We start from the raw sequence: 27023 nt of genomic DNA on the forward strand, positions 1-27023 counted from the left end.
AATAGTAACTGTCTACTGTAACTGGATAATCATTAACTTCAACTGATAGTAAGGATAATGTATTCTCTCATTTAATACTAGAGAGGAAAAACTGCTTGAGGAATAATAAAAATGCATCATAAAGTTCATAGAAATACAAATACAGTATAAGTACATTGGTGCTGCTCTTAGGCTTTTCTCAGGTACCAAAATTATTTAGAACAATCATGCTTACTACTGCATTAAAGTTGACAAGTTGATTTATTATTCTTATATTTTGGAATGATTGATTCTTCTCTGCATATAATTTTGCTTACAATTGAGATATTATAACAGAAAATGTTCTAATTACTTTCCTGTATCTCAAAATTAATTACCATAATCATTTTTACTGTAATTAATTAATTAACGATTTGTGTCACAAAACAAACTATAAATTCAAATTTTACTACAACTACCAATTTTTTCATTACCGTAATAAATAATTGTATTAAGTTTACTAGATTTAGATGTTTAAAAGTATAAAATATCAAGTTAATTATACTTTAGTGCACAGTTTTTACAGTGTTTATTGTTAACTTTAATATTAAACATCCAAAATTTAATGAATCACATACTTGCATAGATTCAGAATTGACAACCTTGAGAAATTTAGGTTAACGACCCAAATCTGAACCTGTTTTCCCTTGAAAACAGCACGTCAACACCTTTATTTTCAGCATCATCTGCCTATCTGAAAGCCAATGTTATCATTTTAATACAAACTAAGCTTCTTCAGTTAACACTTCGGAACATGAAAAATGTGCTTCAATAGAAAACAGTTTAAATTTCAAACTTTTCAACATGTTCTATAGATACAGAGCATCTGATAGAAATTTATAGCGACGTGCAGATATATCTATAATTAGGCTATAAAGATTATTATTATATGTTATATATAAGCATATATTTTTGTTATATACTTTAGAAATATTCATATATATTCTAAATTTTTGTTTAGTTACATGTAACAGTAATCAAAAAGTAAAAGTGTATTAAATATATATATATATATATATTGAAAAATACTTGTAACTGTAATTGCAATGTATATCTTGTGTATCTTTTTAATGGTTAATAAACTGAAATATATCACACTTATTCTAGTATATAAACTGGAAAAATTTTTTTTATTAAATCTTATTACTAAAATGTTTTAAATTATAAGAAAAATCTGGAGAATTATCTCACAAAAAAACCATTTAAATTCCAGTTTAAACTTAAATAAATACTGATAATTTAAATAACAGATTTTAATTTATAATCTAATTTTTAAAAATCAATAGCTTTTCTTACGCTGTAAAAAAATCACGAAGTAGATCATTTTTCAAAAGAAACAATACTTTACAAATTTTGCATAAAATCTTCATAGAAATATCAAATTTTCTCTTTCTTTGGTGTGAATCTTTACATGACTTCGCAATGCAGACTTGTCGGAAAACCTTCGAAAACAAAGTTCGCAATTAAATGGCTTTTCACCGGTATGAATTCGGAGATGAGTGATCAGATTTCCTTTCTGCGTGAAGCTGCGTTGGCACTGATCACAGGAGAATGGCTTCTCTCCCGAGTGAACCCTAATATGAGTCTGCAAATTGCCCATTTGATTAAACCTCCTATCGCAAATATGGCAAACGAAAGGCTTTTCTCCCGTGTGTATCCTCCGATGAATTATCAAATTTCTTTTAGCAGTAAATTCTTTGCTGCAACTTCTACAATGATAAATTCCTTTCTTCCTTTTAAATTTGACACCACCTAAAATGTAATATTTTTGGATTACTGTTTGGACTTTGTGTATAATTTCTAATCTATTATAAATAATCTATTTTAATTTGAATACTATTTAATAATATTTTACAGAATATTTTTTTTGTAATGCAATAAATCAATTATATATATATATATTTGTTATGTTTGCAAGACTACATATTTTCTTAATTCCTCCTAGTTAAAAATTATATATTTTCTGTCTTCCATATCCAAACAGATATTCTTAATCCAGGAAATTCCTGAAATGATGGAAATTTTTGCTAGTTTTTTTTTATTCTTACAATGTGTTTACATAGCAAAATATCCATCTTCTTCTGGAGATCTGTAAAAAATACATAAATATGAGAAACAGATCTATTTTATATGTATTTGCTAAATGGATTCCTTACTTAAATATCTAAATACTGGCATAAAGTTATAATTAATTTATAATATAAAAGCTTCGGATAATGAAATAAATTCAATCCGAACGTACACCAAAATATAACTTTAAGCATCTTAATTAAATTTAAATGGCGCAAACATGCAAACATCATAGAGAGATAAACAATTCAAGTAAAAGCAAAATATTTGAAGAAACGTGAATGAACACATCAACTGCTGCATCAATAAATCTCTTAAACTAACAAATTCATATTAAAGGTGTATCTAAACTTATAAATAATAATAGAAAGAAATGCAGAGACAATCTAAGTTTTCTATCGCTACTTTATTAGTAATTAATTTAAAGGGAATCAATAGTTGATGATTCCATACCTGATTTATTTTTTAAAGTTAGTATTATCTGATCGTGTGTTTATATACACAAACGGACGACTAATTAAAATATCTTCCGACGCCGCATCAATGATTCGAGAAGAGGTTGATGTGACATTGACTGCAGAAAGGATAGGCGAGAAAATTATATATTGTTAATATTTGTTTTTATATTCAGTAGAATTTGTGCGCAAAAGCAGAAAAAAATTTGTTGAATATATTCATTTCTGAAGTTAAGAAATATTTTTTTATACAATAATTATCAAAAATAAGACCACCACATGATAAAAATTTATATTTGTATGAAATTTAAAGATTGATAATCAAACTAAAATTTGAATTGGAAGAGTTGACAATGAAACACAGAGAAAAATGAATTATAAGAAATCATCTTTATATCATGAAAGTAAATTACATTTTATAAAATTAATACAACTTTATTACATGAAACTTATATCTGGATTCTATAAGTAATAAGTTAGATTTCAAAAGTATTTATTTCATGAAACAGCTTCCAGAGATAAAAAAAATACTAAGGCAAATCTTAACGTAGTTCAGGTTACCTGTATTGTAATCTTACTTATGTTTTTATAGCTTGTCGACATTTCAAGTATGTTAATTCCTAACTTCTTCTTTCTTGGGATCTTCTGACTTGATATTTGATAGCACTAAATGAATAAGTAGAACATGAATTAACAAATCTTCAAAATTAATTTCTGGATTAAAAATATTCTTTGTTAATATAAATAATAACAATATCATTTAGCTTAATTAATAAAAAAATGTACAGGGGAATCATTTGGACAGGGATAATTTGAAAGCTGTGTCAAAATAAACACATCAGTTATAGAAAGTTCAAATTCTGTTATAATGAAGAGGTAAGGAGTGGGTTTTGTTGGGTAGTTTCATCACATGTCAAACTGAAAATGGTACTGACCACAGAGTAATGCACTAAGCATATCCTTTGCCATGCAAAGTTTCAGACTGATGGCTGTTTAACACAAATTTTATCACTGAATTCCTGAATTTTATCACTGAATTCCTGAAAAAGAAACCTGTGTTTCCACTAATTGATAAGTATGTAAGGAACCAAGTCTGAGCATTATTTTTATTTACTTTTATTTTTGCTTTTTATTATATTTTTGTTTGGGGCTTATGTTTTGTTAGGATGAAGGTTTCCTCACCATTCACCTTAGAAACTTAAAAATAGAAGAGAAACCAACTCACCAACGAGAGAAAAGTGCCATAGAAAAACCTCGCGCACACTTATGCTCCCGAGTGGAAAAAAGTAAGTCCGCACCGAGAAAAGGGGGGGAGACCCCACAAGCACAACTTAGGGACTCGCTAAACCTTAAAGAATAAAAACAGCCTGAAAATTGTCAAAAAGAATAATGTAAAAGGTTAGCGAGTATTGTCGGAAAATAGGCTGCCAGACAAATAGAAAAAGTTTATTGTTAGCAAGTAAGTATGTAAATGAGAGGAGTGATCACATTCAGAATTGTGACGTCACCTCACAGTATAAAGTCCGAACGTCAAGTGAAGATGGACGAGGTAAGCTTCTGTTAGCAACGAGCGTGGTGAGCTTAGTAGCAACAAACGAGAGAGAGGTGTCCAATAGGATAAAATAGTTCCAAGGCAATTTTAAAGTTATTCGATTTGTGGATCAAAGATTAGAGAAAGTCTTGAGAGTTGAGGAAAAAGGTTCCTAGTATATTGGGGTGACGATTAGGATCTTTAATTCATAAGAATTATTGTATATAAATTAAGTCTTTGAAATTTTGTCGAATTCCAAAGGGGAATAGAATTAAGTTAGAAAATAGATTGATTTGAGTTTTGTCGGGTTGATTCTTATTGATTTTCATTGAATAGTAATTGTTATATAACACCTACCGCTGAAAATGATGAGAATTGCCGGGAATCAAACGAACTATTTTAGATTTGATCAATTTTCTGGAACGTTTACAATCGTTCTATAATCGAACCAATATGCAATAACAAATTCAAATTTAAAATGGTTCAAACATTTGGATGAAAAATCGAAATATATAAAAATATTTATAACAATGTCTGAAATGTTATTAATTTAATACACCTAAGTACTCGATGAACACTTAATCCTCTCCCTCTCCCGCCCGCAGGGGAATTTCGAAAAATCCCTTCTTAGTGTGCATGGCCATGGCATACCCTACTAAAACGCAGATAAAAACAAAAAATCACATCTAAAATAGTACAGTAGAAGCCGTTTTTCCGGTTAAGCCTTAATGCTCTACCTCTCCCCCACGGGAGAATTTCAAAAAATCCCTTCTTAGTGTGCGTTTCCATGACGTACCCTAACTGTCTACCAAATTTCACCTCTTAAGGTTAAGCTCTGTGCGATGATGAATCAGTGAGTCATTCAGTCAGTCAGAACAAGCAATTTTATATATTTAGATGAATAAAAAGAAGAAAATCTTATCACATTTATTGTATTATAAAATTGAACACATTCATTGCCTTAAAGCTGTTTATGCAGCAACACTACACATGCAGACCCCTCTTACAAGCATTGTAAAAGTTTGTTGTTTCTCACTGAAAAAGTTTTAGTATTTGTTTTTAAGAAAAAAGTTACTTTTATTGTTTATTGCACACTTTTCTGTATATATTACATTTTATATAATTTCTTTGACAGTCTGAACATATAATAAGTAAACAAAACATAAAATTTTTCAGCACGTTGCTCTGTATGGGTGCAGCAAACATGTTAAACATAAAATTTAAACTTATTTAGCACTTTATTAAAACAAAGTAAAGTATTATAAAGTAACTTTAGCATTCTAGGACAAATGAGAGTTAACATTCTTTTAAGAAGACGTCAATATGTTATATATGTGATTAGAAAAATTAACTGTATGGTTAGAAATGAGCTCCTATTTAGGTGTTACAAACACAAATAAAACAGAAAACTATGTAGTGTGGCCAGCCCATTGATCAGGCACAAATCCATAACCAAATACAGTGGAACCTCGGTATACGACCTTAATCCGTTCCCGGTGTTTGGACTTATACCGAATAGGACATATACCAAACCAACCTTTTGCATAAGAAGTAATGTAAAAATGATTAATCCGTTCTCATGTAAAAAAAAATGGCTGGCTTTAAACATCTCGCTTTCCTCGCTAATTTCTGCTTGATTTTTCATGGGATCAGTATGTATCCTTTTAACTTTCTCGCAAATAATTTCTTCCGATACACTGTTGCCAGCACACTGTTTTTCAGTTATCCAAAGCAAAAGCAATTTCTCGACATGATCTAATGTCTTCAATCTCTGTTTAGAAATTGATTTAACCCCTTTCGCAACGTTAGCAAATTTAATAATGTCTTTATTTTTCACGATTGTCAATATCATTCTCGGAATACGGAATGCAACAGTTAAATCTCGAACACGTATGCCACCTTCATATTTCTCAACAATCTCTTTTTTCAGTTCTGTTGTGATTCTAGTCACTTTTTTTTTCATTTGCCCTTTTGCAATTCATGATTAATAAAAATAATAAAATGTTACTTACAAATTAAAATCAGAAGAAATTTAACAAAGTTATAAACCGTAGCACCGTGAACGTCTAGTCTGGTGTAGTACACCGATAGTGCTACTTGTTCACAGATGGCGCGTATAATTGAATTAAGTCGTATACCGAGCAAAATTTGTTTCGTCCAAACAGGACGTATTCCGAATTAGACGTATTCTAAAGCAGACGTATACCGAGGTTCCACTGTACCAAGTTCAGTGGTTCATCCACTCATACCATCCCTGGTAGGCACAAAAACAGAATAGACAAATTCCAATTACCTCTAAATTAAAATACAAAAAAATGATGCACTTTCTGAATTATCTGTATATCTAACTGTAAAAATGTAAGAAAATAAATTTTAGAATACCCATGAGATGTCAAATAATAAAATTTAATAGAATTATTTAGTTGAATTCAGATTTCTGTTTTATTCTAATACATAATGTCTGAAGATAATTTACTTCATTAGTTTAATTTGTAACATGCTTAGTATTATTATTTTCAGAAACTATAATATAAATAAAATACATATTACTCACAAGTCTGACCATCTCACTATTTAATAACATCTTTACTGCAGGTCCAGATCACACTACAATAAAAATATATTATATTACTGAATATAATGCACAAACTAGATATTTATTTTATACGTCATCCATTGTTTTGCAGACAGAATATATTATAATTTTTAAGACAATTTACTGTCTGGAAGTTGAATATTTAATACATGCAAAACTACATTAAATACAATTAAATTAATCGTAACTTTTGTATCATAACTTTGACATGTAATTTCAAAATACAGGGGTGACTTGTACTTCAAATTTAATTTGTTTCAAAAGGCCATTAAGTCTGAATTATTTGAATTCCAAAGAGTATATATATTATAATACATTAATACAGTGGTTCTCAACTTTACTGAAGTCGGGGGCCACCATTCATATACTTATTATATAAAGCATTAGCCTTGATACATTCAAAAATCAATAGGCAATTCCATGTTTACTATCCTCATGACAAAATAAAGAGGTAAACTAATAAACTTTAGTGTATTGAATAAATATAACAAATGTGAAATTGTCTACAACTAAAGTAATATGTTGTAGTATATTGAAATTAATTTGTAATAAAAACTTAAAAAAAAAATTTTTTCTTGTGGAACGTGTGTTGAGAACCATTTCTCTAAAACAATCAAACTATTTTATCCTTTCTTTATCAGACATTTGCACTTTTGTGTCAAATCTTTGCTAAAAATTGCTTATATTTAAATCTTTATTCTAGAATTTTGAGTGTACTTTGCTTCAGCATATAGATGCAACACAAAAATAAATTTCCTGTAAAAACTGTGAACAAAATTTAGGTTCTCTTTGTTGTTATTTGTCAGAAAAAGTGATGTACTAAATTCACAGTTTGTCTATATTTCTAAACCAGTGTAATAGATCTAGTCTTAGAAAAGCTCTCATTATGCGCGCGCACACACAAAAGTATTGCCTATTTCGACAATTACTTGTTTGAATTTAAAAAAACAATTTTCATTCCTCTCCAATAAATCCAACAATTCGTATTAAATTACTTAATAAAAATATAAATATCTCAAAGCCTGTTAGTTATATTAAATCCAAATGATTTCAGCATTAAACTAATTTAATCTGGCAATTGTTTGGCTTTAATGACTTAATACACTATTAAAATAAAATATTCTCATGTATACTTTTTAATTTCTTTAATATTTTTGTCATTCATATTTCGAAACCGTGTTGTAACTTTATATTAGTTTTTCAAAACCGCAATGCAGCGTAATAATCAACACTTGGCCAAATGTTGATTATTACGCTGCATTGCGATTTTGAAAAACTAATATTTTTGTATTAATTTGTTTCTTTTTATATAAAATGCAATAACATAAAATTATGAAACTTCATAATTACAGGAAAAGATTACGAGTAATTTACTCTTTTTCTATGATTATGAAATTTTACAATTTTACAACTCTAAAGAGTTTAAAGTTACATTATAACACTTGATATTTTCCAGTATTAGATATTAGATTTTAATGTTACAGTAAACTTAAGTCCTAGATTTATTAAACTAAGTCCTAAATTATTAAATTAATCAAATGATAATACCATGTTCATAGAGCCAAACATAGATAATTCAATTTTCATATACAATAGTGGAAAATTTAAGAAATTTCACAAACACCATTACATTTTTATTTACCAAATCTTAAATATATAATTTCGTACTTACACATTAAAACAGGAAGACTTTCAATTGCTTGCGTTTCCGATATTTAGCAATAATTATTGCTAAACAGAATTCTAGACAACAACACCGTCATTTCTAGAAAAGAGTAATAATACTGTAATAATAATTGTATAATAATTCCATTAATAAATGAAGATTTTTAAGAAGAAAAAAAAAAACTATCTTTCATATTGTCATATTCAAATTTGTATTAAAAATAATGTATATACTTAGAAACTTTCATTATCAATAAGCAAGCAGGATGCAATTTAAAAATATGTGTAAATTTAGTAAAATGAAATTCATTTTACATAAATTTCCTTATTAAATAAGAGGAAGTGAATCAATAAACATCAGGAAAGTAAAAGGAGAGAATAATAAATAATCATGTAAAGAATTTATGATAAATGCAGCATAAATTGGAAGTTGTTTTTGTACGTTGAGAAAATGTGTTGCGCCCAAATATTTGAATCGGATTGTTCAAAAATCATGCTCTTCTTCTGTACATCATTCAGATCTTATCCACCAATCAATGGATGACAATAAGTAAAATTAAATGAAAGTCAATTGCAATAGATGAAATTTAACATTTATGCATAAAAATCTTTTCAATTGCTTCTCTAATATTAAAATATAATGGTAACATCTTTAAATTTACATTATACTAGTCGATGAAAATGAATAGAATGATGATGATAATGTTACTTACAAACAAAACACAAGTTCATTTTATTTTGATTAAATGTATACATATTAATATCAATTATTATATTCATTGTATGAGTATTTTGGAATGCAAATTAGTTTTTAATCCAGTCTTGTTTTTGCTTAGAGACAGCGCAGAAAACAAAAAATTGGAAGACGAAAATCATCCAATATCTTTTTATCCAGTGAACGTTATATCAAATTGCATTTGGGTGTGCAATTAAAAAGAATATTTCCTTAAAATAAGTCTGAATTTTATTGTTTTAATACAGCAATGGAGATCAAAATAATTAAAAATGAATGTATAATCTTGTTAAACATTAAAACAGGATTCCACCATACCACAAGCAGATTACAATTGCAAATCTGCAGACTAAGCATCTTTATACTTGGAATAGAAGAAAATGTGTAAAATTATATCAAAATTCATACAATTTAAAAAAGTTCTAATGCAGAATGGCTTCAAAAGCATTACTTAGTAACATACCTTCTAGTTTGCTGACATTATAGATTTTCAATCTGTCTTCAAACTGTTCTCCTCCACTTGTTTCTAAATTAATCAAATTAATGAATAATTATTATTTTAATCATTAAAAGAGAGATGATAACATGCTTATCTTTACCATCAAATTCAATTATTATTAATAAACTTATTAATCAAATCAAAAATACATATAATCTGATCATTTCAATATTTATTTATTTGAACTGATTTAGTCATATCAAGATATATATATAGAATATCAAGCAGTAAATATAGAAGATATAAGCTATTAAACCAAGAGAAACATACTAAACTGATGAAAATTACATAGATGAAAAGCTGTACTGTACAACTAAGCTTTTTTTGCCAAAGAGAAGTTATGACAAGGCTTTAAAATTAAAAGAAAAAAGCTCTATATTTAGTTAAATATTGATTTAAAATTTGATAATCATTAAACATACTTTATGATTTATGTATTAAGAAAATGTACAATTAATATTAGTTCAATGAAGAAATATATATATAAGCAAATAGAAACCAAAAATTTCTTCTGAAGAGATAAGTGAGTTTTATGGAAGGAAAATCTTTATTTAAAATATCAAATAAACTAAACATAAGTTTATTTTCTACTTACGTATGGTTAATATTTTAATATGTTTATTTGTAATGTATGTATAATGTATGAACATTTTAACTGTAAGCTCTAAAAATTTCTTCTATGTATCTGGACACAAAATTGTTTTTACCCCTCAGGCTACAAGAAAAAATTTTATAGCAAAATCAATCAAACAAATTAAGGCAATTTTGGTCACTCTCATGTTCAACGAGTTAATACATATAGCTAAAATTATAATGAAATTTAAATTTTGATAAAGTAATAGGTGAGTCTNCACAAAATTGTTTTTACCCCTCAGGCTACAAGAAAAAATTTTATAGCAAAATCAATCAAACAAATTAAGGCAATTTTGGTCACTCTCATGTTCAACGAGTTAATACATATGGCTAAAATTATAATGAAATTTAAATTTTGATAAAGTAATAGGTGAGTCTAATATTAAAGGTACAGGCCAAAATTACACTAACATTTATAATTAAAGAAAATATTTAATACATTTCACAAAAACTACACAAAAACTGCATACTTTTGTTTATTTCTCGACATAATTGCCGTAAACGTTGAGACATTTATCCCAGCATAACCGTAGTTTGAACATTCCTTCACGGTACTGATTCTTGTCAAGTTGCTTGAAGTAGTCCAGAATGATGTCCTGATCCACAAAGCAAAAGGTCCCTGCCAAAAATTTTTTTAAAGGTCTGAATAAATGAAAATCCGAGGGGACTAAATCTGGACTATACACCACATGTCAAATCAAATCAAACTGTAGTTGGCACAGTGGAAATGGGAGGTCCTGCAAACATCCTCTGTATAATCCAAATTTAGCCCCATCAGATTTTCATTTCTTCAGACCTTTAAAGAAATTTTTGGCAGAGAAACGCTTTGTGGATCAGGAGAAATTGGAAGACACTGTCTGGACTACTTCAAATAATTTGACAAGCAACGTGAAGGGATGTTCAAACTAGTGTCACGCTTGGATAAATGTCTCAACGTTTATGGTAATTATGTTGAGAAATAAACAAAAATATGCAGTTTTTGTGAAATGTATTAAATATTTTCTTTAATTATGAGGGCTATTTTTTAAATAAGGTCCGTTTTTTAATACGAAGAAAAATACTGTAAATATCATTAAAATATATTTTTTCCCATATTCTAGATACTTTTATCTACTTTTCTACATANTCTTATAGTAACAAGATGAATGCAATTGTTTTAAATTTCATATCATTTGACATAGTTGTAACATGGTTTGAAAACGTTCATTCGAATGCGCGTCTATTAAATATTTTCTTTAATTATGAGGGCTATTTTTTAAATAAGGTCCGTTTTTTAATACGAAGAAAAATACTGTAAATATCATTAAAATATATTTTTTCCCATATTCTAGATACTTTTATCTACTTTTCTACATAATTTCCATTTTTGTTCAAGCATTTGTCATACCACTCAAAAATTTTTTAAATTCCAACTTCAAAGAAATCTGCCGCTTGCCGCCGGAAGACATTAGGCTGTGCCGCTTGTCTTGTATGGCACGGCAGAGTCTTCTGAAGGTCACAATAAGCATCAGAATTGATTGTTGTACCTCTTGGCATAAAATCCACTAACAAAGTCCCTTCCTTGTTCCTGTACCATGATCTTTCGTGCTGAAATCGAATAACAGATCGTATCTTACAGTTGGCAGGCAACTCAATTTTCTTAAACATTATAAACTTCTACAGTTCAGCACACAGACAAACAATATGGCTGCAAATGGCATCTAAACACATGCAAAGCATGCTGAAAGCAGATGCTCATGCAGACTGCTGCAACCATGTTAACATGCTTATCTTTACCATCAAATTCAATTATTATTAATAAACTTATTAATCAAATCAAAAATACATATAATCTGATCATTTCAATATTTATTTATTTGAACTGATTTAGTCATATCAAGATATATATATAGAATATCAAGCAGTAAATATAGAAGATNGGCTGCAAATGGCATCTAAACACATGCAAAGCATGCTGAAAGCAGATGCTCATGCAGACTGCTGCAACCATGTGTCATTCTCACTCTCATTCACAAACGGACCTCATTTAAAAAATAGCCCTCGTATAAATGTTAGTGAAATTTTGGCCTTTAATAATAGACTCCCTTTTTAATATAAATTAAGTGTATACTTAGAGTGAATGTAACTTCTTCAATAAAGAATTACACTATAAAAGTGTACGACAAATACAGGAATTTATTTTAACTATATTTTGTTGAATTGCTCATGGAGAATTGCAGATTCACATATTTTTGTGAACAGTAAATAAGTAACTTAGAGCCTTTGTTCCATTTCGGCAAAGCTTTTCCGTCTGTTCTTAAGCTTGTTAGTAGTTTTCTTTCAGTGTTTGGTAGCACAATTTGAACACAAGTTGGAAAAGCCTCGTACCTGAGAGAAATACACTTGTAAATTTTATTCTACCTTTAACAGCAAAATGCATTTCAAGTTTTATCACTGATCATGTCATAATCTATTAATAACTAAAATTGTCTTTCATGATCTGCAATTGGATGCATAAAGGAAAAATTTTTTAAATTTTAATTTAAACAATTGCATTAGTTTCACATTATATACAAATAATTCTAATATTCAGATGTTTGAAATGTTCATTAAAATTTAATTTGATGTTTAAGCTGTTCTGTTCCATACACATTCGAATTCCTCATAAACATAGCCTGATGAAGACCCGGATGGGGTCGAAAACGTTCGCTGATGTATGAAGCAAGTATCAGGGTCTTCATCAGGCTATAAACATAGCCTGATGAAGACCCGGATGGGGTCGAAAACGTTCGCTGATGTATGAAGCAAGTATCACTGGAGTTACGAAGGTTTTTGTGTGAAAGTATATTTTCCTCTGGTGTGTAAGAATAGTTTATTTTCTTATTTAAGCTGAAAAAACCTTTAATCAAAAATAAGAAATTAAATTATTATACATTTTCTTCATGTAATTCAATATTTAAATTCAAGCAATGGCAATTGTCCAAAAGATTGTTCAAACCACAAGATAACATAGAATTCACTATGCTCATAAAGTTCTTAGAAATAGCAAAATAGAGCTTTATAAGAGCAATAGCTAAATAATTGGTAGGCATTCAAGTTTTTGGCATCTTGAGGGAGACAAGTTTACCCTGATAAGCACTAGGTTTTAATTCAGTGTAGTTTAGGATGATTAGAGCACTATAGGACACACCAGTGTTCCAATCTGAATGTGACTTATGTGTTTTAAATCATAGCCAAAAGATATAATTTTGTCATTTGTTTACTGACTGGCTGATTAAAAATATTAACAAAAAAATGTGCACTGTATAAACTGCCTGAAAATGTTCACACATTTTGAAATATTATCTACAATAAAAATGTACAGAAATCAAAACTGTTTGAGGTAAAGATATACCATAAAACTCTGATTAGCTGAGGTAATGTGAACCGATGCTAACTTTGATAAATGAAAACTGAAATGAAACAGATGCATTTTTTAAACCTCTTTATTCTTTAGTGATTTTAATCATATACAGTATAAGAATATTTTTTACATCATTTTCTACACAACTTGGAATCAAATGATAAAAGGTAGTAGAAACAAATTAGTTTTTTCTCTTTAGTTCATTAAACTATAAACTAATCAGATAACTCAAGCTTGAAATATTTTATTAACTTCATCTTATTGTTTCTTACAAAAATACTGTAATAATTATAAATTAAATAACACCTGTTTTTTACAATAACTAAGGAAGAATTGGGAACATCCAATATGCATGCTGCTATTAACACCTAAATAGGGGGCAAGTTTTCCAAAGAAAGTGCAATCTTCTGGGTGACATTTCCATTCAGCAGATCACCCAAGTCACATTGCCATATCCAAACAAATTACATAATATAGTTATTACATAGACAGAAAAAAATTTTATTCAATATATATATTAAGAAATTAAAAAGATCAAAGCATTTAAAAGAATATACCATATGTAGTTTGATTATATCTTATAGTAACAAGATGAATGCAATTGTTTTAAATTTCATATCATTTGACATAGTTGTAACATGGTTTGAAAACGTTCATTCGAATGCGCGTCTACAATGTAATAACAAATATTAATTTAATTAGCACGAATAGCTTTCGGGGTATATCCAGGGGCATTAAGGTGAAGCACTACCCCTATACCAAACCAATCAGTTTTGTTACTTTATAATAAAAATAAATACAACACATATTGCACAAATTCAGTTAGACAAGACTGGGTAACTGAAGTAATTTTAAAATATTCAAGTAACATGCTTTGAGGCAGAGAGCACCCGAAGTCCATCCAAATCCACATCAAACATCACTCGTACTCTCAAAATCCCGGATACTCCACCAAATAGCTCAAAGGACGTGCAGAGAATAATCAAGAAATAAATACAACCCGAGAATTGTAATTCAGTCAGTTCTACTGGTATCTGGCAACGCAACACACGCCCGGGAGATCTTTTATGGGAAACTGGTCCCTATTTAAGTGTTACAAATGTGACGAAAATCTAGAAAATTCCACCGGCAAGGCACAAACTCACGACCAATTATCAGTGGTCTTATCCAATTGTCACTGGTGGGACTAGAGTTATAATTCGGTCGTAAAGCTAATTAGTCCGATGTTATTTTAAAGATCCATGTGCAAAGAACAGCATCAATACTTCATACATATAACATTAAATCATGCTTTATAACGATTTTTTCTGATAATTTTAATAATATCAATCACAATACTGATTTTTTCTTACCTATGCCGAGGGGAATAAAAAATACAGCCACACAATTTTAAGCTAAAATATCTTCGAAATATTTAAAATATTTGCTAAAATCAAATTAAGCTTATCTTATTTAAATAAAAAAAAAACCATAAAGTAGAAGTAAACAAATTACACGTGTTGAAATTGACTAATTTCTTTAACAGTGGAAGGAAACTGATTAATTTTTTTATTAACAGTGGAAGGAAATTGACTAATTTTTTAACATGTTTTTTTTTACACAGAAAAATCAATATTTAGTAAACGTCTGTGAAATTATATAAATTTTAAGCTTAAATTATAACTTAATTACTTAAAATTGGAGTATTCTTGCACCAGATACTCAAACAAACGTTAAAATAAGCTTGGTCTCGGCATATTACGACGATAATGCAATTTTTTTTTACACACAGTTTACNATTTATTAGAGTTAATGGGTTACACTTGGCGGTTCACAAATAATCAATACATAAAGCGTTAGTGCAAGGTTAAAATTTCTCATGAATGTCAGAAATTCAAGACATTTTAAGAATTAAAATTTAATTTGTTTTATATCTTGAATGGTTATAATTTGAATTTTTCTTAGGATTTTCGAAGATTAATGCATTCTTCTCCTCCCAAGAATACCAATCTTTCTTGAAAGAATCCCAACCGAGAGTGGCACTAAGATTACTTCTCACTTCATCTCTATATTTTTCCAACTTTCCTATAACTCTTCTAACTTCTCTGCTTTGAACGCTTCCATTTTGAAACTTAGAGCAAGTATCTACCATGCCTAAAATCTCATTAGCTAGAAAGAAAGCACCACCGATTCTACATTATAATGAAATTTCTAAATAATTTTTTTAAATTTATTAATATTAATGTTTGTATAAATTTATAGCGCGCGTATATATTGATTAAAAAGAGCGTCTAGTTAGTAAGCCGTAGTGAAAGTCCAGTATAACACGGTTTCGCTCTTATAAAGTTAAAGAATTGCTAACATAACACGAAATTTATGGAGTTTTGTACAAGGAAAATCTGCTCTAAGATTGGATATACTTTTTCATTGAAAAATCTCTGTGTTTTATTTTCATATGTTTTTTTGTTCAAATCTACAATGGAGCGGCCGGGTGGTGAGGAACGGACCTCGACATATTCGATCCAGACGATCCCCGAAAAATCCTTCCTCGCCCTGATTCGATTCCGCAGAGTGGTTCTTTAGTTCCCCAGAGCGGTAGCAATCAGAAAGACTAGAATTCGCAGCATGAGTTAATGATCTCAATTAAGATCGGGTATTTGTTAATATTCCATCTGTAGATGTGATTATAGTCTTTATACGTGTGTACAATTCCCACACGCATAAAGACTATAATCACATCTGTACTGTACGTTAACTGTATTTGAACATTTTTGACCTCTCATTTTGCCACCCACCACTTTGCATCTTGAAGCAGTCGCCTGATCGTCCAGGCATCGAGTCGATTCTCGAGAATATATCTGCATAAATATCCTCTCAATATATTGTCAGATAATTATCTCTGTCCGGTCGATTGTGTTTGTAATAGAATCCCAGTGTATGAACAATTACATGTATGATTGTCCATATGAAATGACAACCTCTTCCGAGTGATAATGGCTGAGATTTTCCAATACATCCAATTTAAGAATAACAGCTAAGTTTATAGAAACAAAATTGTAATTCGAATGAAATTTTAAATTTCATACCATTTAAAATATAAATATTCTTGGATAAGAAAGAAAAGTTAAGAAACGTACTCAAAGAATTGTCGATGACATAAGGCACTCTTCCGTTTGGCCAGGTGTAAGTACGATTTGGTATTGCAATTCTTGTCTAAAGGTGGTGGTTGTATTAGTGTTTTCGTTAATTTATTGATAGAAATTGCATAATTAATAAACTACTAACATTAATATCTTTAAGTCTTGCGATGTCTTCTTCGATTAAATCAAGAGTAGGCAGTCTCTACACGATAATCGGTTGAAACTATTAAATATATGTATATTATTCTGTTTAAATATAATAAACAATAACAGAGAAATGAAAACTTACCATGGTTTGCCATAACTATGGAGACAAAGGCTACAAAATAAAGTAGCATCGTGGTAAATCTATCACTTGATCTTCCCTATGGATATGAATAGACTGATATTACTACCAAATAAACAGCAATATTGAAATGATTTTTAAATAATGCAAATGTTAACAATGAGTAAAGTCATTATGTCCAACCTTACTCGGGATCTTACACGTGACCTTGTCTCTCTCTCCTCACCCCTCGACCTTTAAACCACTAAAATTTAATAGCATTAATGCTCCTAATATACAAATCACCCTGCAAAATTTTAAAAATTTTGTATTAAAGACACGGGAGTTATTAAACTTTAAAGTGGGTGAATAAAATCGTGCCTCCCTACACATTAAAATCGATACATACAGGAAAAACAAAACCGATTTTTTTTTTCATTTCTCGACGTTTCAAGGTTCCCAAAGTCCAAAAATGTAAAAATTTTGAGGGGTCAATCGCCATACTTTTTTCTCTTTTGTATTTAACAGCCGGGAAAGTAACTGTATTGATTAGTTTCATAGAAGTATAAGAGCCGAATAGAAATTTGTAATAAATTAAATTTGTGATAAAAAACACGTCATTATATCAAATATAAATAACAAATAAAAGTAAAAAAAAAAGTATTTACTTTAAATTGATGAACAAGACACGCTGCAGCCATAAATTTCAGGTCTCATCTCTCTCCGAAAGCCATAAAAATATATCAATAAAAATCAACAAAAGAAATAAAAACTGAATTTTATCCATTTATTAAAACATATAATTAATTTATATCACGTTTTTCATATAATAAACTAAATTTAGGGCCCTCTTCTGCTTAGGGATGCGAACCAAGTGGCCTTGTATAGTACATATTGCCTGTATCTAGATTTATTGACGAACATTGTAATGACAGAAAGGGAAGTGTAATTTACAACTCTTAAGATAGGAAAAGTAATATTATGTCACTTAACGAAGGTTAAAGAAGTCAGAGGGGCCGGTGGCGCAATGGTAGCGCGTCTGACTCCAGATCAGAAGGTTGCGTGTTCGAATCACGTTCGGCTCACTTTCAGTTTTATTTTTTATCCCACTCTTACTTGAAATTATTGTTAAGTTGCGAGCTCTAACATCAATTAAAGACAATGAAAACAGAGTCACGTGTATGAAATAAAAGATGTCCAGAAGGTAGAGTTAGATCAATGAAGTATCTAGAAAGCTTTCTATTGACTCCAGTAGGGGGTGAGTCTAAGTGACAAGCAGCTAATAAGCGAGCCAAAGACATGCTGTAGTATCCAATCCACCTGACCTAGGTGCCTCATGGCGGAATTGAAACAAACTTTATCATTGGCTTGCTTTCTTAGCTACTTTTTGAAGGGATTAACGAAATTCTTACGACCTCCTACACAGCTTTATAATTTTTTGAATATATTTTATTTTATTAATAATAGAATTAATATTTTCTAACAATTTTATGATAGTACAGTATATAATTATATTTCCAATGAAACAAAATTAGTATACAGATATAGGCCTACTTTTCGTTATTTTGTTGATATAACGAATGCATTGTCGTCATAACAATACTGATAATCTATAAATAGAAAATAGAATGTCTGCTTGTTTGTCTGTTGTCTATTTCCTATACATTTCTAAACTCTTTAACCGATCTGGACTATATTTACTTATTATTTTTGTTATAGTTTTAAGAACTAATAAATTTAAAGGAGATGATCTTTTTGATAAGAAGTTATTTATTAGAGTTAATTAGAGTTAGTTTATTAGAGTTATTTATTAGAGTTAATGGGTTACACTTGGCGGTTCACAAATAATCAATACATAAAGCGTTAGTGCAAGGTTAAAATTTCTCATGAATGTCAGAAATTCAAGACATTTTAAGAATTAAAATTTAATTTGTTTTATATCTTGAATGGTTATAATTTGAATTTTTCTTAGGATTTTCGAAGATTAATGCATTCTTCTCCTCCCAAGAATACCAATCTTTCTTGAAAGAATCCCAACCGAGAGTGGCACTAAGATTACTTCTCACTTCATCTCTATATTTTTCCAACTTTCCTATAACTCTTCTAACTTCTCTGCTTTGAACGCTTCCATTTTGAAACTTAGAGCAAGTATCTACCATGCCTAAAATCTCATTAGCTAGAAAGAAAGCACCACTTAATCCTAAAACAGTGCGATTGCTCATTCCACTGCAAAACGGTTTCATGAATTCAAACGCCGAANTCTTCTAACTTCTCTGCTTTGAACGCTTCCATTTTGAAACTTAGAGCAAGTATCTACCATGCCTAAAATCTCATTAGCTAGAAAGAAAGCACCACTTAATCCTAAAGCAGTGCGATTGCTCATTCCACTGCAAAACGGTTTCATGAATTCAAACGCCGAAGAGCTAAAGGTTATATTACCTGTTCCGAGAACGCCATCAATTATATTTCTTCCATTAACAAAAGGCAAATCTTCTAATTTCCAATCAAAAAATTCTTTTAATACAGGGTTTTCTGTAATGTACTGAGCAATTATAGAAATCAAATCACGTTTAGAATGTTTATCGTTTAAAGAATTTTCGTTTAGTCTCAAATTTTCCATTTTTGGTAAAGTTGGAGGAAGATGGGAATTCCAAAAATCATCACTTCGGAAACTCGAATATTTATCTTTATCGAGATAATCACGTATCAGCTGGATTTCCTCCTCGTCTATTGTCTTCAATAAGTTTTTGCATATATTTACCAGCCTAAAATATTCTTTGCTTTCCTTTTCCAATTCTTCTGTGCATTTGAATAACTCATCCATTGTTTCTTTTGCTTCTTTACACAAGTTTTCTGTAAGGAAACTATTCATAGCTGTGGAACCTTCAGAGAAAACCATTCCAAATGTTGTCAGATCAGTTCCCACGTTCTTCCAATCTTTAGATGCTTTCTTGTCATCGATGAATGCACTAGTAATTAAAGCAATGGACCCAACAATTTTTCCAATATCTCCCCCGATTTTGACACAGTTTGCAATATCGGTATTGTTGTTTATACTCTTCTCAATATCCTTTAATTTCTTGACTGCTTTGCCAGATTTCACATCCCACAATCGATAAGAATTCTTAAATTTTGTTTTCTGTACATCAATTCTTCGGACTGATGCAAATAATTCATTCATGTTTTGAGAATTTCTGCAATCTGGAAGCATAAATTATATAATTTATGAAAAATTTAATAACTTCTTTTAAAAAATAATTACTAAACACTGAAGATATACCTTGACTTTTTGTGTTCGAACTCCTGACCCAAGTGCCAGAAGAAGCCATTATTAAGAAATCTATAAATAAATAAAAATATTATTTTATCAGTAATTATACTTTAAACTTAATTAATTTACATGTAGGGTGGCCTAAAAGTCAGATAACCATGTTTTATTGCGAGAAGTTCAGCTATGTTTGCAAGAAATTCAGCAATTTGTAGGCACTTTCAGGAAGATTTGGGTATTAAACTTGAATATTTTGCAAAGTAATTTAGTATAAATAATGTTTTATTAAGATAGAAAAGCTTTATTAATTACGTGTACACTGTATAGTTTTCAGCCCACCCTTCCTGTTATGTACTTTTTGAACACACTTAAACTGTACACGCAATTAATGAGCGACCCCAAAATATGTAATTTAAGCCATTTACTGTAATTTTTAACGTTAAAATTATAAAAATTTAATTTAAAATATTATAAAATATTAGATTTATGTAAATAACAGACTAAGGCAAATTAAAAACAATAAAAATATCCATCTAATGGGAAGTACAGTAAGAATTATACAGTAAAGAATTGCTTAAAAACGCATTTTTTATCCGTGAATAATTAAGGTATAATAGTTTTAAACTTACCTACTCTTACATGTATTTAACTAATGTAGCGGGATTAAATTGTTTCTGTATGAAAACAACGTACAGTCAGTACTGAAGTAGTTATGAGTCGCAGTTTTTATTGTATTGCTAGGTCACGTGGTAAAATTTTTGTAATGGTTTCTGTTATGTTTTGCATTGTAAATTGACAATTATCACTTAACATATATTTAAGTATAGTAAACCGGATTTTGCACGGTATTGAATATTTCTTTCCGTTTAGGCAGGTTATGCAAGTTTCCGTTTTATACAGGTTCCGTTTCAGACAGGTTTCACTGTATAACAAGTACTGTACATTACATCTTATGGGTAGAGATGTGACTGTACCTCTTGTGGTTACTCTATAGACCCTTATATTCTATTAATACATATTGACATATAGGCTACATGTGTTTCTATGTATGTACTGTACAGTCTGTACTGTACATAGAAATTTTAAGAAATTTTCGAGCAATAAAGAGGTTTTCTGTTTCAGTTCAGCAGCTCTTTAATATGCAACGTTTTAATAATGTAGGGCCCACCAGTGGCCGAGTGAATAAACCCAACGAACACTGGTCGTGGGTTCGCACCTGGCCAACGGGCTGGCTACGTGAAGTTTCCGGATTATCTTCACGTTTGTAACATTTAAATAAGGTTAGAAAATCCTCCTGTGAGGCATCCCGCTTCTGTACGTGTCGAGTTGTCTTATATAAATAATCTAATCAATAATGTTGGTGTACAACCCATGGGGCGTGCAACTGAGCCATGAAATTGGAGGATAAAATATACCATCCATTTTTTTACAAGTAAAGGATAATTAACATCAAACTACTACTTCATTTTTGAATTGTCTTAATAATACTATACCTTATTTACATACCTTTCTCTCCAGATCCTTCCACTTGACATGAAATCACCTTGTATAAATTAATTTCACGTATATATACCTTTTATACAGATACTGAATAATCATTTTTTGATATGATTTTATGATAATATCAACTTTATTTTGGTTTCGGTTACAGTTTTAGTTTGATTTTTCCCTTAGAAAATTCTCACTAATACTTGATTAAGAATGTTTATTACAAGAATTATGCCTTAACAGTTAAATATCTACAAATTTTTATATATTAATTGTTTAAATTCAATGTAAGTTATTTAATTTTATCTTTATTATCATTGTTTCTTCTATAATTGATTAGCCCGAATTATTCCTTTATCTTGTTTTAATTGAGATATGAAAAAAATTTTCTTTTTATATTAAAAAAAATATAGTTTACAAGAGTATTTTATATTGCAAAATAAGGTAAACACCCTTTTTCCTGCAGGTTGAGCTAGTGTAACTATCTTTATATTACACCTATATTTTGCTTCACCTATTCACTATTGCTATTTATGAAAGATTAAAGAAATTGTAAGATCTGCAAGGGGTGCGATCCTTAAAAGACTTCCTATATGTATCTGGCCCTTATTTAAATGTAGAAATTGAATAGAATGCATTTTTGAAAGACTTTATACACGAAACAGGCCCTTATACGCATAAATAAAACACGAAAAACTTCAAATGGACAGCCCATTAGTAAGGATCGAACCCGTGACCAACTATCAGTTTACAGCGTTTTTATCTAGAGGCTCTATTTATACACTTAAATACTGTTGATTCATTTTAAAATGGAAAATGGCGTGTATTAAACTACAGACATACAGGACTTATTCTTTTTATAATATTTAAAGTAAGTCCTGTTTGTATACAGTTGACCCCTCCTATAACACTGTTGATTATTCCGTTTTATATGAATTTCATGTTGTACGAGTCACTTAGATTTTACAAATACGTGAGTCGTTCACAGCCCAGCACACGTATTTGTAAAATCTAAGTGACTCGTATAACATGGAATTCATATAAAACGGAATTATCAACAGTATTATAGGGGGTCGACTGTATTTAATTTTTTTTTTTACATGAATATTTACTTCAATTAAAATAAAATAAATGACTAACGAAATGAAACCAATTCTGAAATTGTAAACTTAAGTAAGTTTGCATTATGAGACAGGTTACTTTTTTTAAAACGGAAACGGAAATGACTAATATTTTATCTTTTAATTATTTAATAATACATTCCAAACGCATTTAGACATTATGAAATAATAAGATTTTNTCGGTTCAGTTTCACTAGTTGGGTTTTCAGAATTGTTTGGTTCGGTAGAACCTGTTGGATTCTCAGAATTGCTAGACTCTGTTTCTCTGGTTGGAGAGACAGAACTTTGTGATTCTGTTGTTTCTGTATAGAATGTAATAATACTTGAAAGTGATGTCGATTCTTCTGTTCCAGTCTCTGTGCTTAATGTATTAGTTTCCGATGTTGATTCTGATGTATCCGTTAGTGACTCTGAAGTTGAATGTGTTTCGCTTGTCTGCTCACTTTCTGTTTTCGCTGTCGATGATACTTCATTCGTTTCCGTGCTAATGATCCCAGTATTTGTTTCTGTACTAGCAATTATAGTACTGGTTGTAGTTTCTTTTTCTGTATTTGTTGTTTCACTTCTTTCCGTGTTAGTTGAAGGAAATATAGTAATTTCCCTTGTCGTGAAAGGTGGTGTATCACTTTCTGATTGTGGTCTAGTTGTAAATGTGGTAAAGAAAATATTCGTAGTGTGTGTTTCAGTGGGTGATGGATCTTCACCAAGTAACTGAAATTGAAAGAAACTTTATAGAATTTATTCAAGAAGAAAGAAACAATATTTAATGTAGAATAGAAGATTGAAACGAAACAAAGTACTTACTCTTCTTAAGAAATCCCTAAAGTCACCTATGAAATATATTAAATTCACAAATTACTAGAAATATATGAACACATTTAAAGACTTATAAATACCTAGAGGGTGGCCTAAAAGTCAGATAACCATGTTTTATTGCGAGAAGTTCAGCTATGTTTGCAAGAAATTCAGCAATTTGTAGGCACTTTCAGGAAGATTTGGGTATTAAACTTGAATATTTTGCAAAGTAATTTAGTATAAATAATGTTTTATTAAGATAGAAAAGCTTTATTAATTACGTGTACACTGTATAGTTTTCAGCCCACCCTTCCTGTTATGTACTTTTTGAACACACTTAAACTGTACACGCAATTAATGAGCGACCCCAAAATATGTAATTTAAGCCATTTACTGTAATTTTTAACGTTAAAATTATAAAAATTTAATTTAAAATATTATAAAATATTAGATTTATGTAAATAACAGACTAAGGCAAATTAAAAACAATAAAAATATCCATCTAATGGGAAGTACAGTAAGAATTATACAGTAAAGAATTGCTTAAAAACGCATTTTTTATCCGTGAATAATTAAGGTATAATAGTTTTAAACTTACCTACTCTTACATGTATTTAACTAATGTAGCGGGATTAAATTGTTTCTGTATGAAAACAACGTACAGTCAGTACTGAAGTAGTTATGAGTCGCAGTTTTTATTGTATTGCTAGGTCACGTGGTAAAATTTTTGTAATGGTTTCTGTTATGTTTTGCATTGTAAATTGACAATTATCACTTAACATATATTTAAGTATAGTAAACCGGATTTTGCACGGTATTGAATATTTCTTTCCGTTTAGGCAGGTTATGCAAGTTTCCGTTTTATACAGGTTCCGTTTCAGACAGGTTTCACTGTATAACAAGTACTGTACATTACATCTTATGGGTAGAGATGTGACTGTACCTCTTGTGGTTACTCTATAGACCCTTATATTCTATTAATACATATTGACATATAGGCTACATGTGTTTCTATGTATGTACTGTACAGTCTGTACTGTACATAGAAATTTTAAGAAATTTTCGAGAAATAAAGAGGTTTTCTGTTTCAGTTCAGCAGCTCTTTAATATGCAACGTTTTAATAATGTAGGGCCCACCAGTGGCCGAGTGAATAAACCCAACGAACACTGGTCGTGGGTTCGCACCTGGCCAACGGGCTGGCTACGTGAAGTTTCCGGATTATCTTCACGTTTGTAACATTTAAATAAGGTTAGAAAATCCTCCTGTGAGGCATCCCGCTTCTGTACGTGTCGAGTTGTCTTATATAAATAATCTAATCAATAATGTTGGTGTACAACCCATGGGGCGTGCAACTGAGCCATGAAATTGGAGGATAAAATATACCATCCATTTTTTTACAAGTAAAGGATAATTAACATCAAACTACTACTTCATTTTTGAATTGTCTTAATAATACTATACCTTATTTACATACCTTTCTCTCCAGATCCTTCCACTTGACATGAAATCACCTTGTATAAATTAATTTCACGTATATATACCTTTTATACAGATACTGAATAATCATTTTTTGATATGATTTTATGATAATATCAACTTTATTTTGGTTTCGGTTACAGTTTTAGTTTGATTTTTCCCTTAGAAAATTCTCACTAATACTTGATTAAGAATGTTTATTACAAGAATTATGCCTTAACAGTTAAATATCTACAAATTTTTATATATTAATTGTTTAAATTCAATGTAAGTTATTTAATTTTATCTTTATTATCATTGTTTCTTCTATAATTGATTAGCCCGAATTATTCCTTTATCTTGTTTTAATTGAGATATGAAAAAAATTTTCTTTTTATATTAAAAAAAATATAGTTTACAAGAGTATTTTATATTGCAAAATAAGGTAAACACCCTTTTTCCTGCAGGTTGAGCTGGTGTAACTATCTTTATATTACATCTATATTTTGCTTCACCTATTCACTATTGCTATTTATGAAAGATTAAAGAAATTGTAAGATCTGCAAGGGGTGCGATCCTTAAAAGACTTCCTATATGTATCTGGCCCTTATTTAAATGTAGAAATTGAATAGAATGCATTTTTGAAATACTTTATACACGAAACAGGCCCTTATACGCATAAATAAAACACGAAAAACTTCAAATGGACAGCCCATTAGTAAGGATCGAACCCGTGACCAACTATCAGTTTACAGCGTTTTTATCTAGAGGCTCTATTTATACACTTAAATACTGTTGATTCATTTTAAAATGGAAAATGGCGTGTATTAAACTATAGACATACAGGACTTACCCTTTTTATAATATTTAAGGTAAGTCCTGTTTGTATACAGTTGACCCCTCCTATAACACTGTTGATTATTCCGTTTTATATGAATTTCATGTTGTACGAGTCACTTAGATTTTACAAATACGTGAGTCGTTCACAGCCCAGCACACGTATTTGTAAAATCTAAGTGACTCGTATAACATGGAATTCATATAAAACGGAATTATCAACAGTATTATAGGGGGTCGACTGTATTTAATTTTTTTTTTTACATGAATATTTACTTCAATTAAAATAAAATAAATGACTAACGAAATGAAACCAATTCTGAAATTGTAAACTTAAGTAAGTTTGCATTATGAGACAGGTTACTTTTTTTAAAACGGAAACGGAAATGACTAATATTTTATCTTTTAATTATTTAATAATACATTCCAAACGCATTTAGACATTATGAAATAATAAGATTTTTATTTAAATATTATAATTATTTTTAATTTAATTAATTAATAATTAAATTAAGCAAATGCTTATTATGGTTTGGAAATTGATTTACAGTGTCCACATACAGCAAAATGTATTAGTTTCCAGCGAACAATTGTGTTTAAATTCACTAAAATAATTTGGCATTTATTTTTCGTATATAATTTACATGATTATAACCTAATACTTTACATAAATTAATGAAATTCATTTAGTATATAATTAAAATTCTACATTTATGAGTACAGAAGGATGAATCAAGAACTACAAAGACGTTGCTGATTTTGAGGTTGATGATCGTTATTAGGTTCATTTCCACAAAGTCCATTGCGACAAATAGATCTTTCATCCTATTGGAAAAAAAATCAAAATTAAATACAATAAAATCCTAAATTTTATTATATAATTTCAATTATTATCACATTTAAAATCATTTACATTGTAGGTGCAAGGGGAACCATTTTTTCTATTTATGGTACATATTTTTGGTGGTACGGTGGGACACAAGAAATGCACTTCACACTGGATTTTACATGGCGATGGATTATCCTGAAAAGAAACAATTTTCTAATTCTAATATTATACATATTGTGGATAGCGTATGATTACGTCAGTCA

The 27023-nt window shown here is 29.7% G+C and overlaps 2 protein-coding genes and 1 non-coding gene across 7 annotated transcripts; 1 reads left to right on the forward strand and 2 right to left on the reverse strand.

Annotated features, from left to right (window-relative positions):
* Positions 1-1307: 1307 nt before the first annotated feature.
* Positions 1308-16865, reverse strand: LOC111632998 (gastrula zinc finger protein XlCGF49.1-like). 5 transcript variants are annotated; one of them, XM_023377522.1, is made up of 6 exons: positions 16847-16865; positions 9532-9594; positions 8343-8435; positions 6629-6681; positions 3122-3209; positions 1308-1770 (listed from the first exon to the last, which is right to left on the reverse strand). In XM_023377522.1, exons 4-6 carry the CDS (start codon positions 6656-6658, stop codon positions 1385-1387), a joined length of 504 nt encoding a protein of 167 aa, XP_023233290.1. In that variant the 5' UTR covers positions 6659-6681; positions 8343-8435; positions 9532-9594; positions 16847-16865; the 3' UTR covers positions 1308-1384. The 5 variants fall into 5 exon arrangements, with proteins under 5 accessions (XP_023233290.1, XP_023233291.1, XP_023233292.1 ...); XM_023377523.1 differs by lacking the exon at positions 16847-16865 and adding an exon at positions 14935-14951; XM_023377524.1 differs by lacking the exons at positions 9532-9594; positions 16847-16865 and adding an exon at positions 8570-8965.
* Positions 15366-25148, reverse strand: LOC111632996. The gene is made up of 4 exons (XM_023377520.1): positions 25114-25148; positions 20247-20306; positions 19319-20167; positions 15366-15745 (listed from the first exon to the last, which is right to left on the reverse strand). The coding sequence occupies exons 2-4, from the start codon at positions 20293-20295 to the stop codon at positions 15480-15482; spliced, it is 1164 nt and encodes a 387-aa protein (XP_023233288.1). The 5' UTR covers positions 20296-20306; positions 25114-25148; the 3' UTR covers positions 15366-15479.
* Trnaw-cca lies at positions 17980-18051 on the forward strand. The gene has a single exon. It is a non-coding gene; the product is annotated as a tRNA-Trp (tRNA).
* Positions 25149-27023: the final 1875 nt, after the last annotated feature.

The sequence above is a fragment of the Centruroides sculpturatus genome, unplaced genomic scaffold, assembly GCF_000671375.1.
Source record: "Centruroides sculpturatus isolate CEXI.00-Female unplaced genomic scaffold, Cexi_2.0 scaffold296, whole genome shotgun sequence".
Classification (NCBI taxonomy): domain Eukaryota; kingdom Metazoa; phylum Arthropoda; class Arachnida; order Scorpiones; family Buthidae; genus Centruroides; species Centruroides sculpturatus.